This window comes from Passer montanus, unplaced genomic scaffold (genome assembly GCF_014805655.1).
Source record: "Passer montanus isolate IOZ18808 unplaced genomic scaffold, ASM1480565v1 scaffold159, whole genome shotgun sequence".
Classification (NCBI taxonomy): Eukaryota; Metazoa; Chordata; class Aves; order Passeriformes; family Passeridae; genus Passer; species Passer montanus.
In genome coordinates, this window is record NW_024363049.1 from 682,278 (window position 1) to 692,682 (window position 10,405).

Below are 10,405 nucleotides of genomic sequence, written 5' to 3' on the forward strand. Positions count from 1 at the left end.
GGCTGGGGGCGGCGGTGTGGCCCAGCGCGCGCTGGCTCCCCCTCATCCCCGTCCCCTCTCCCCCATCCCCTTTTCCCCGTCCCCCTGGGCCCGGACCTGCTGCGGCGGGCGGCGGGCGCGGCCGTTGTTGCCCCGTTGTGCCCCCGTTGACCCCGCGCGGTTCCGTTCCAGGCGCGGGGCACCCCATGAAGCCGCACCGCCTGGCGCTCACGCACAGCCTGGTGCTGCACTACGGCCTCTACAAGAAAATGATCGTAAGCACCGGGGGACACGGGGGACACGGGGGACACGGGGGGACACGCGGGACACGGGGGGACACGGGGGACACGGGGGACACGCTCCAGCCTGGGCCCCGGGGCTGCTCTGGGGACCCGGGGGTGGGGACAGTGTTCAGTGGTGGCTGTAGGATTTTGGGGTCCCACATAGTGGGGGACAGTGTTCAGTGGTGGCTGTAGGATTTTGGGGTCCCAGAGGTGGGGGACAGTGTTCAGTGGTGGCTGTAGGATTTTGGGGTCCCCAGGGCTGGGGACAGTGTTCAGTGGTGGCTGTGGGATTTTGCACGGGGGGACACGGGGGACACGCGGGACACGCTCCAGCCTGGCCCCGGGGCTGCTCTGGGGACCCAGGGGTGGGGACAGTGACAGGGGATGGCTGCACGGCTGTGGGACCCCAGGGGTGGGGACAGTGTTCAGTGGTGGCTGTGGGATTTTGGGGTCCCCAGGGGTGGGGGACAGTGTTCAGTGGTGGCTGTAGGATTTTGGGGTCCCAGGGGTGGGGGACAGTGTTCAGTGGTGGCTGTAGGATTTTGGGGTCCCCAGGGGTGGGGGACCAGCTCAGTGGTGGCTGCAGAGTTCTTGGTGCAGCTGTAGAGGACTCCAAGGAGCTGCTGGGGTCAGGCAACTGTAAGGATACAATTTATGGAAATCATTTTAGATGTTCAGAGATGGGAAGAGTTTCCTTAATTAATGAAATTCCCAACTAAAACCGCATCCAGTGCAGTGGCTGTGTGGGAGTGCAGCGCTTGGGGGAACTGTGGGAGTCTTTGCAAAGTCAATAATTTCTGCCCAGAGTCTTTGCAAAGTTAATTTTCCAGATTCTTACTGTCACTGTGTGGATTTCCACAAGCGACTTCCCCAGAGGTTTTTTTTATTGTTTCCACAAGTGACTTCCACAAGAAACTTCCCCAGAGTATTTTTCTTTTAGTTTCCACAAATACCTTCCACAAGTACCTTCCCTAGAGTTTGTTTTGGGGTTTTTTTGGTTCGTTTTTCTTTTTTTGTTGGGTGTTTTTTTTTGTTGAGGGGGTTTTTTTGTTGAGGTTTTTTTTTTTGTTGGGGGGTTCTTTTGTTGGGGTTTTTTTTTTTGGTTGGTTTTTTTTTTTTGTTGGGGGTTTTTTGGTTTGTTTTGGGGTTTTTTTTGGGTTGGTTTTTCTTTTTTTGTTGGGTTTTTTTGTTGTTGGTTTTTTGGGTTTTTTTTTTTTGGTTGGTTTTTTTTTGTTGTTGTTGTTGTTGGGGGTTTTTTTGTTGGGTGTTTTTTTTTGTTGAGGGTGTTTTTTTGTTGAGGTTTTTTTTTTTGTTGGGGGGTTTTTTTGTTGGGGTTTTTTTTTTTGTTTTGTTTTTTTTTGTTGTTGTTGTTGTTGGGGGTTTTTTTGTTGGGTGTTTTTTTTGTTGAGGGTGTTTTTTTTGTTGAGGTTTTTTTTTTTTGTTGGGGTTTTTTTTGTTGGGGTTTTTTTGTTTGTTTTTTGGTTTTTTTTGTTTGGGGTTTTTTATTTTGTTTTTATTTGTTGGGTGTTTTTTGTTTTGTTTTGGGTTTTTGGGTGGTTTTTTTTTGTTTTTTCTTTAATTTTTATTTCCACAATTCACTTCCCTGGAGTTTTTTTTTAATTGTTATTTCTGCAAGTAACTTCCCCAGAGTTGGGCTTTTCCTTGCAGGAACAACCAAAAAACCTGTTCTGACCTAACACATCTAAATGCCAAATCCCTGAAGTGAGGCTGTGGGCAGAGCTCTACATTTTTATTTTTGAAATTCATTTTTTTGGGCTTATGTTTTCCACAAGCTGCCGCTGGGAAGCTGAAAACCTCAGAGACATTTTCATCCCCCAGCAGCCAGGGACTGGCAGAGTCAGGACAGATAAAACCAGGAGCTTGGAGCAGCTGGGGCTGTGGAACTGCTGCAGGCTCTGTGCTGTGCCTGCAGTGGTCCCCAGCTCAGGAACTGGCTGGGATTGCTGGGGAGGCTGCAGGGAGCCAGCTTTGCTGGGTGAACATTTCAGCCTGGCTTTCCCTGCTGGGCTCTGCCCCGTGCAGTCCAGGGCTGTGCTGCTCTGGGGTGGCTTTGCCTCTCCCCACCTTCCCCAGCTCAGGAATGTGGCTGGGATTGCTGGGGAGGCTGCAGGGAGCCAGCTTTGCTGGGTGAGCATTTCAGCCTGGTTTTCCCTGCTCTGAGAGCCTCAGGCTGTCCACTGGGAGCCATTTCTCCTCTCTCTGCCATCACTTTTGGGCTGCTGTGCTTTAATGAACCATCAGAATTCCTGGGGATCCCTGGGAATAAGGAGCTGCCTCATCCCCTGTTTGTCAGAGGCAGCAGCCTCTGAGAAGCACCAAATTCCACATGGAAAACCCCAGGAGAGGGGGAGATGGGCTCGTTCTGGTGATGGTGGCTCTGAAAATGCCCAGGTTTCCTGCTCAGCACAGAAAACAGGGCCATGGTGCAGCTGTCCTGAGGAGTTTCCCTTTGGAGACCAGCTTGTGCATCTTCTGTTATGTTCATGTTCCACTTTTTCTGTGAAGTGGTTGCTTTAAATAAGAGAAATTTAAATAAGAGAAATAAAAATTAGAGAAATCACGGAAAAAAATCTCTTATCAATTGAATTCCCTCCCCCAGTGTTGTTAATTTTTAACTTCCCCTCTGCTGAGGGGTGTGCTGTGTTGTCACAAGGTCCTGGATCTGAGTGCATCCACCTCCCTGGCCATCCCCCCATTTTCCTTTCCAAAGGAAACAAAACTTATGCAGCTCTTCCATCTGTCTGGGAAGTGTAATTTGGAACCTGTCAGTAAATCTTACAGAGGGATCAGAACCAAGGTGTTAAATTGCTGAGTGAGGAAGGAGTGATCTTCCCAGGGAAGGAAAAGCTGTGGTTTATTTTGCTGCCCGAGCAGGAGAATGTGCCATGGGGTAGGAAGGAATTTTATGGCAAGAGCTGCAGTGAGGAGGGGCAGGATTTGGATTTATGAAAGGGAAAAATGAGAGGAGAGCAGGTTCCATGGAGCAGCTGTTGCATTTAAATGGCCACAAGTGCCAGTGTCTGCACATTTTTATGTACCTTGTGCAGGCCACTTGTCAATTAGCTTGAGATCCCTCCCAGCCCGAGGAAACAGAGTTTGGATGGGAAATAACTCCTGCTTTTGTCTCTGGAAGGTGTTCAAGCCCTACCAGGCCTCCCAGCACGACATGTGCCGCTTCCACTCCGAGGATTACATCGACTTCCTGCAGAGGGTGAGCCCCAACAACATGCAGGGCTTCACCAAGAGCCTCAACGCCTTCAACGTGGGCGACGACTGGTGAGTGCCCGGGCTGCCCTGCCCTGCCCAGGCCCTTCTGGAATCCTGGAATGTGCCATTCCTGCCCTGGTTTAGGCAGCATGAGGAGCGTGTCCCTCCTGTGCTGTCTGGGTTTGCAAAGCCAGGTGTCTGCTGAGGAAGGCAGGAGCCTCCCCTGAATAGAAATACAACCCCCCACCTTACGAATTATTGTAATTTTGAAATTAAGGGGCTCTCAGGCAGACATGGGAATAAGAATAACAGTTCTTTACTAGGAAAATTTAAAATATAAATGCAATAGTACAAACAGAAAACAAATCACTGCCAGAGTCAGAGCAACAGACCCCCATTTCCAGCCTAAGACATGTGTGGATAAGGGTGTGGAGCCTCCTTTATTCCTTTCCCTTCATGGGGATGTGCAGTGCTCCTTTTTGGGTCTAGATTTGGGCTTGCTGGGTTGCAGACTCTGCTTGGTCTGGAAGAGCTTTCAGCTCTTCTGGAAAGTGGCATCTTTTGTAAGAATTTGGGTGCTGCGTTCAGCTCTGGGGGACAAAGAACTTTAACCTGGTGGAGCAAATCCAGAGGAGGCACCAGGATGAGCAGAAGGAGGCAGCAGCTCTGCTGGGAGAGCTGGGATTGTTCAGCCTGGAGAAGGGAAAGGGTGACCTCACTGTGGCCTTACAGTACCTGAAGGAGCTGACAAGAGAGCTGGAGAGGGACTGGGGACAAGGCATGGAGGGGCAGGACACAGGGAATGGCTCCCACTGCCAGAGGGCAGGGATGGATGGGATCTTGGGAATGAGGAATTGTTCTCTGGCAGGGTGGGCAGGCCCTGGCACAGGGTGCCCAGAGCAGCTGTGGCTGCCCCTGGATCCCTGGCAGTGCCCAAGGCCAGGCTGGACAGGGCTTGGGACAGTGGGAGGTGTCCCTGCCATGGCAGGGAGTGGAACAGGATGAAATTGAAGTTCCCGTCCAACCCAAATCATTCTGGGATTGGGGGCTATCACAGTCCCTCCTCTCTCCTGAGGCAGTGTCCCAGGTGTGGGCAGGAGACTCTGACAGGTTTTGGGAGCAATGAAGCCTTCTCAAGGCTGGTTTGGAAGCTTTGGGAATCATTCTCAAATTCCCTGTGTTTACAGGCAGCTCGCTCCCCTGCTGGGGCTCAGTGAGTTACAGGCATGGTCAGAGTGATCCTGAGCCCAAATTAACTCTTTCAGAGGGGACTGAGCTTTATTCTTGCTCAGATGTTACCCCTGGCCAGTCTGATTCCTGGCTCTGCACAAAGGGGAGGAGTGAGGAGTTCTGAGTTGGAATGTGGTTTCTTTTTCAGCCCAGTGTTTCCAGGCCTCTTTGAATTTTGCTCTCGTTACACTGGGGCCTCTCTGCAGGGAGCAACACAGCTGAACAACAAGGTAAGGGGCTGAAGTGCTGATCTTGGGAGCCCAGCTGGAGCTTTGGAGGAGGAAGAGCCAGGAGGGTGCTGTGGACCCCTGGGATGGGCAGGTGGAAGTGGGAAGGAGGGAACAGGGTTGTTGTCACCATCTTGTCACTTTAAATTCACTTCTCTTTCCTCTCTTAGATCTGTGACATTGCCATAAACTGGGCAGGGGGCCTCCACCATGCCAAAAAGTTTGAGGTAATGACATCTGTGGATTTAATTTGTCTTTGGGGCCTGGGCTCTGTTGATCTCATCCTCAAGCTCTTGGGGTTTCTCTCTCTTCCAGGCTTCAGGCTTCTGTTATGTCAATGACATCGTGATTGGCATCCTGGAGCTGCTCAAGTAAGGACAGGGCCAAGGGCTCAACTCTGCTGGCTGCTTTGTGCTTTCCCTCTGCTTTTTCTCTCTTTCCCTGCCTCATTTGCCTTTCTGGAATCCAGGAAGCCCAAAAACTTCATTTTTGTCCTGGCCTTACCTTTAAGACACAAGAAAGGGTTTGAGCATTGCAACATCTCACTCCAGTTTTGTTGGAGTCAGATGTTTTGTTATCCCTCAGGGAGCTTGAGGGATACAGAAGAGTTCTTCAATCCCATTTCAGGGGTTCCTGAGTCTCAACTTTTTTGCCACAGTGAGCCTTTCATAGGTAAATGTAAGTTCTGGTTCACTGGAGACACAAAAATGACTCAAATCTTTCTGGAGTTGTTTGAGCACCTTAAGAACAGGATTTGGGCTGCACATGGGTGATCAAAGGACACTTGGTCTCCATAGAAAAAATTCAGGTTATTTTTCACTTTAGGAAATTAAAAATCAATTCCGAGTGAGAGGAAAAGTTACAGAAATACCTTTAGTTTCTTGAATTGATCTGAGATTTCTTTTTAATTTTTTTTTTTTGGTACTTCAAAGTGCCCTCCTTGTCACTGAACCTGAGACAAACTGTCATGGAATTAAAAAGGATTTGGAGTTGATCAAACAATAGTTACATGACTGCTGGCAAGTTTACTTGCTCTCAAAGTCAGATTTATGGGATGTACTGGCATTTCTTGTTCCCCCTTCCCTGCTCTGTTTGGAACCCCAGGATCTCCCTGGCAATCCCTGCACTCGCTTTTCCTACTCCCATCCACCAGAGGCTCAAATACAGCCCAGTTACCCCCATGGGATGTTATTTCTGTCCCTATCCTGTTGCTTGTTTCCAGGAACATTTCTGCAGCAGGTGACTGCATTTTGAGTTTGCTTCTGTCTCTGTGTCTCTGGCTGCTTCTCCAGTAAATTTAGCCCAGCCTGGAATTTTTGGTGCTCACCAGCTGGGACACAGTGCTCCATTTCCCACCTCCTCCATGCCAGCTTGCCTTTCATTTCCTGATATGATTAAAATCACTGGAGCTGTTAAAGATTAACTATGAGCACACTGGAAACAAGAATCTGCAACATATGAACACCCAGCTGCTTAAACAACTTATTTTCCAAGATACTTCTGGCCCCATCTAAAAATCTTTTTGCTCTAATTTCCATTTCTAAATACCTCAGAAGAAAATGTTTTAAATGCCAATTTCCAAGCAGATCAAAGGAAGCTGTTTGGGTGGGTACAAATGCCTGGAATGCCAGCTTTGGTGTGTCCCACAGGTATCACCCCCGGGTGCTGTACATCGACATCGATATCCATCACGGGGATGGGGTGCAGGAGGCTTTCTACCTGACAGATCGTGTCATGACAGTGTCATTTCACAAATATGGCAACTACTTCTTTCCTGGCACAGGTAAGTTTTTCATTTCTAGTGGGAATCTGCTTCAGAATCCCTTGGAAGCTCTGCTGGAGTAGAAGAGAGTAAATCACAAAATTCAAGCTGCCGGGGGGAAATGGTGGGAGAAGGTGATTAGAGAGGAACAGAACTGTAGCTGCTTGTAAGAGAGGGGTCCTGATTAGGTGGACAGACTCAGCCCAGCTCAGCCCTGGCCTTTGCACAGCTCTGAAGCCTCAGGCTGTTGTGCCTGTCCTGTTTTGCAGGTGACATGTATGAGGTTGGTGCAGAGAGTGGCCGTTACTATTGTCTCAACGTGCCTCTGCGAGATGGCATCGATGACCAAAGTAGGTGTTACTCCCTTTCCCCTTGGCCCCAGGGGTTTCCTGGTCCTTCTGCTCCAGAGCCATGACAAATCCACCTCTCTCTCCAAAGGTTATAAGCACCTCTTCCAGCCAGTCATTAACCAGGTGGTAGATTACTATCAGCCCACCTGCATAGTCCTGCAGGTAAGGAAGCAAACCTCTGTGCACACATCCATGCCTTCAGAGGGCTCTGTCTGTGTTACCTTCTGTCCCCTGGTGTGGATCTGGAGAGCAGTGCCAAAACTCCCTTGTTTTTCTGTTCCCCAGTGTGGAGCTGATTCTCTGGGTTGTGACCGGCTGGGATGTTTTAACCTCAGTATAAGAGGCCATGGGTAAGTACAGCAGGGTTGGGCACAGAAAAACCACATGAAGGGCTCTGAGGAATCTCTGCTGTGAGGTTGGGCTTTGGCTTGCTAGCAGCTGTTGAGGTTTTTTTAACATTTGTGTCACTAGAGGGGGTCTGAGAGTGAGGCTTTGTACGAGATGCTGGGGGGGTGGTTAGTGAAGGAGGAGGAGGAGGCCATGGAGATGGTCCTAAGGACTGGAACCAGGCTGGGAGTGCTCACCTGCAGAGGAGAAGCCTCCAGGGAGAGCTCAGAGCCCCTGCCAGGGTCTAAAGGGGCTCCAGGAGAACTGGAGAGGAGCAAGGGATGGAGGGACAGCACATAGGGAATGGCTCCCACTGCCGGAGGGCAGGGATGGATGGGATATTGGGAATTAGGAATTGTTGCCTGTGAGGGTGGGCAGGCCCTGGCACAGGGTGCCCAGAGCAGCTGTGGCTGCTTCTGGATCCCTGGCAGTGCCCAAGACCAGGCTGGATGGGGCTTGGAGCAGCCTGGGACAGTGGGAGGTGTCCCTGCCATGGCAGGGTTGCAATGAAGCCTTAAGGTCCTTCCCAACGCACCCCCAGTGCTGGAGATTCCTGGGTGGAAGCTCCAGGTGTATCACACCAGCCATGGTGCTGTTGGAGTTCAGGAGGGCACTTCTGACACGTGAACCTGTGCTGCAGTTTCCAGCTCTGGCATTTTCCTCTTTGGGGTTTGTAGGGAGTGTGTGGAGTACGTGAAGAGCTTCAACATCCCCTTGCTGGTGCTGGGAGGAGGAGGTTACACGGTCAGGAACGTGGCACGCTGCTGGTGAGTGCTCTGCCTGCTGAGGGGCACTGCTGGGGCTCTTCTGTGGGATTTGTCCCTGCATTTCCCATGTCCCTTTCAATGAACTGAGCTCTTTCCCCATGTTTGGAAAAACAACATCTGGGTTGTGTCAGTGTTTCCTGCTTGGGTGGCAATAATTGAATTCACTCTGCTCTGATAAGTGACTTTTTGCACAAATCTGTTGCTCTTGGGCAGCACAGAGGTGCTGCAGGCAGGTGACAGAGCTGTGACACATCCCACTGTGCTGATCCCTGTGTGTTCTGTCCCTGTAGTACCTGGATCAGATCAGGCAGACCATATTTGAGAACCTGAAGATGCTGAACCACGCTCCCAGCGTGCAGATCCACGACGTCCCCTCGGACCTGCTCAGCTACGACCGCACGGACGAGCCCGATCCAGAGGAGAGGGGCTCCGAGGAAAACTACAGCAGGTACCAGAGCCAGTGGGCTTCCCTTGCTACCCCGGGGAGGGGGTACAGAGGAATCCATCTGAGTCCTAGAACAAGTCATGGAATCCTGGAATTTGGGCTTGGAAGGGACCTTAAAGCCCATCTCATTCTCGTGGGCGGGGAAGTCACTTGTGAGTCTCTTGTTTTTACCCAAGGAGCTTCTGTGGTCTCCTACTATGACATTCCCTCAGGCCCCAGGGGTTCCAGGTCTCTGTCCCCTCCCTGACAGGGATTTCTGTTCCCCCAGGCCTGAAGCTCCCAACGAGTTCTACGACGGTGACCACGACAATGACAAAGAGAGCGACGTGGAGATCTGAGGGCTCTGGGCTGCGGGGCCTCCCGCCTGGGACATGGATGCTTGGAGCACATAGCTGGGCCCTGCAGGAGCCAGTTCAGCCCTCTCTCCAACTTAGACTATGTGTGGTGGCAGCAGAGACAGCCCCACTGCAGGCTCCTGCCACCTGGAGAGGCACAGAGGTGACGCGTGCTCCTTACTTGTCACCACGTCACGGTTGCGGCTGTCACCGCTGTGGGAATGGAGCCGTGCTGAGTCCTGGCTGGCAGCTGTGGGACTGCCCTCGGAGCCTGAGCCACGCTCCATGCTTCCCATGCAGGCTCCTGCAGCCAGCTGGGAGCTGGAGCAGCTGTGCCTACAGCCCTTGCCTCTGCAGCACTTGGGATCCATCCTGCTGTCCCTGACCTCCCCTCAGGTACCGCCCCGCTGTCCCCTGCAGCCTGCCTGGGAGCTGCTCCTGATGTCCCTTCTAAGAAGCTGATGCTCCACAGCTCCAGGAATTATTGGATAAGACCAGGCCAGTTGTGGGGTAGGGGTCAGGATGTCCTTGGAGCAGCTCAGTGGGGTGGATGGAAGGATGTGTGCAGAGCATAGGCTCATTGCTTCCCCCCACACCCAGATCTGCATTCACAAACGAGTTCTGCAGCACTTTGCTGAGTTGGACACAACCTCCCTGTTGTGTTTACTCCTTGGGAAGTTTAAGTCCCTGTGGAACAGAGGTTTGCCTGCCCAGGTCAGTACTTAGTGTGTCCTGAACCTTTAGTGTAGCTTCCAGCTGTGTTTCCCAAGTTCACACATGTTCAGCAAGAGATCTGGGCTGTTGGCTCTGAGAGGAAACAGTTCCTGGGCTGTACCCTGCAGATGTTGCTCTGCTGCTGGGTGAGGGAAGCTGCTTCCTACGAGTGCTCTGTTCCTGCCCTCACCCAGCAGAGCTTTCCCTTGGCCATCCCTCCCATCCCAGATGTTGCTGCTCCTCCTCGCGAGCCCTCAGCGGTACCTGTGTGGTCTGGAACGTGCTGTGTGGGGAGGTGGGGGGGTCAGCCTCTGTCTGTATGGTTCTGTTTGTTTACTGATGTCTTTGGACATTAAAGAAGAGGCAGTATTTTTCTTACCTGACCTGTTGTTTGTCTGTTTCATCCCCACACCTTTCTGGCTCCTGTTCTCCCGAGGGCCAGGCCCTGGCAGGGCAGTGTTATCCACTGTGTGAAGGAATGGAGGGAATGCTGCTGCTCAGAGTCAATGTTGGTGAGTTTTTGGCATCACTGCACATGAGGGGAGCACCCTAAACTCCCTTTCAAGAGGCCAGGTGGGGTGGACACTCCTATTAATGCCTCTCAGTCCAGCAAAAGCTTTGCATGAAGCTGCAGAGCCAATCTGGGAGATTTTTCCTGCAGTTATTTAAAATGCCATGACTTCTGAGAGTTGCAGTG

General features: G+C 51.5%; 1 protein-coding gene across 1 annotated transcript in view; it reads left to right on the forward strand.

Moving 5' to 3' along the window:
• Positions 1–10,091, forward strand: part of HDAC3 (histone deacetylase 3) — an 11,276-nt gene extending 1,185 nt beyond the window's left edge. The window contains 12 exon segments of the mRNA XM_039702721.1: positions 172–254; positions 3,418–3,560; positions 4,870–4,951; positions 5,119–5,175; positions 5,264–5,319; positions 6,598–6,731; positions 6,980–7,060; positions 7,149–7,222; positions 7,346–7,410; positions 8,125–8,335; positions 8,505–8,662; positions 8,928–10,091. Of these exon segments, the coding sequence (XP_039558655.1) occupies positions 172–254; positions 3,418–3,560; positions 4,870–4,951; positions 5,119–5,175; positions 5,264–5,319; positions 6,598–6,731; positions 6,980–7,060; positions 7,149–7,222; positions 7,346–7,410; positions 8,125–8,335; positions 8,505–8,662; positions 8,928–8,997 (1,214 nt within the window). The 3' untranslated portion in view covers positions 8,998–10,091.
• The last annotated feature ends 314 nt before the right edge of the window (positions 10,092–10,405 follow it).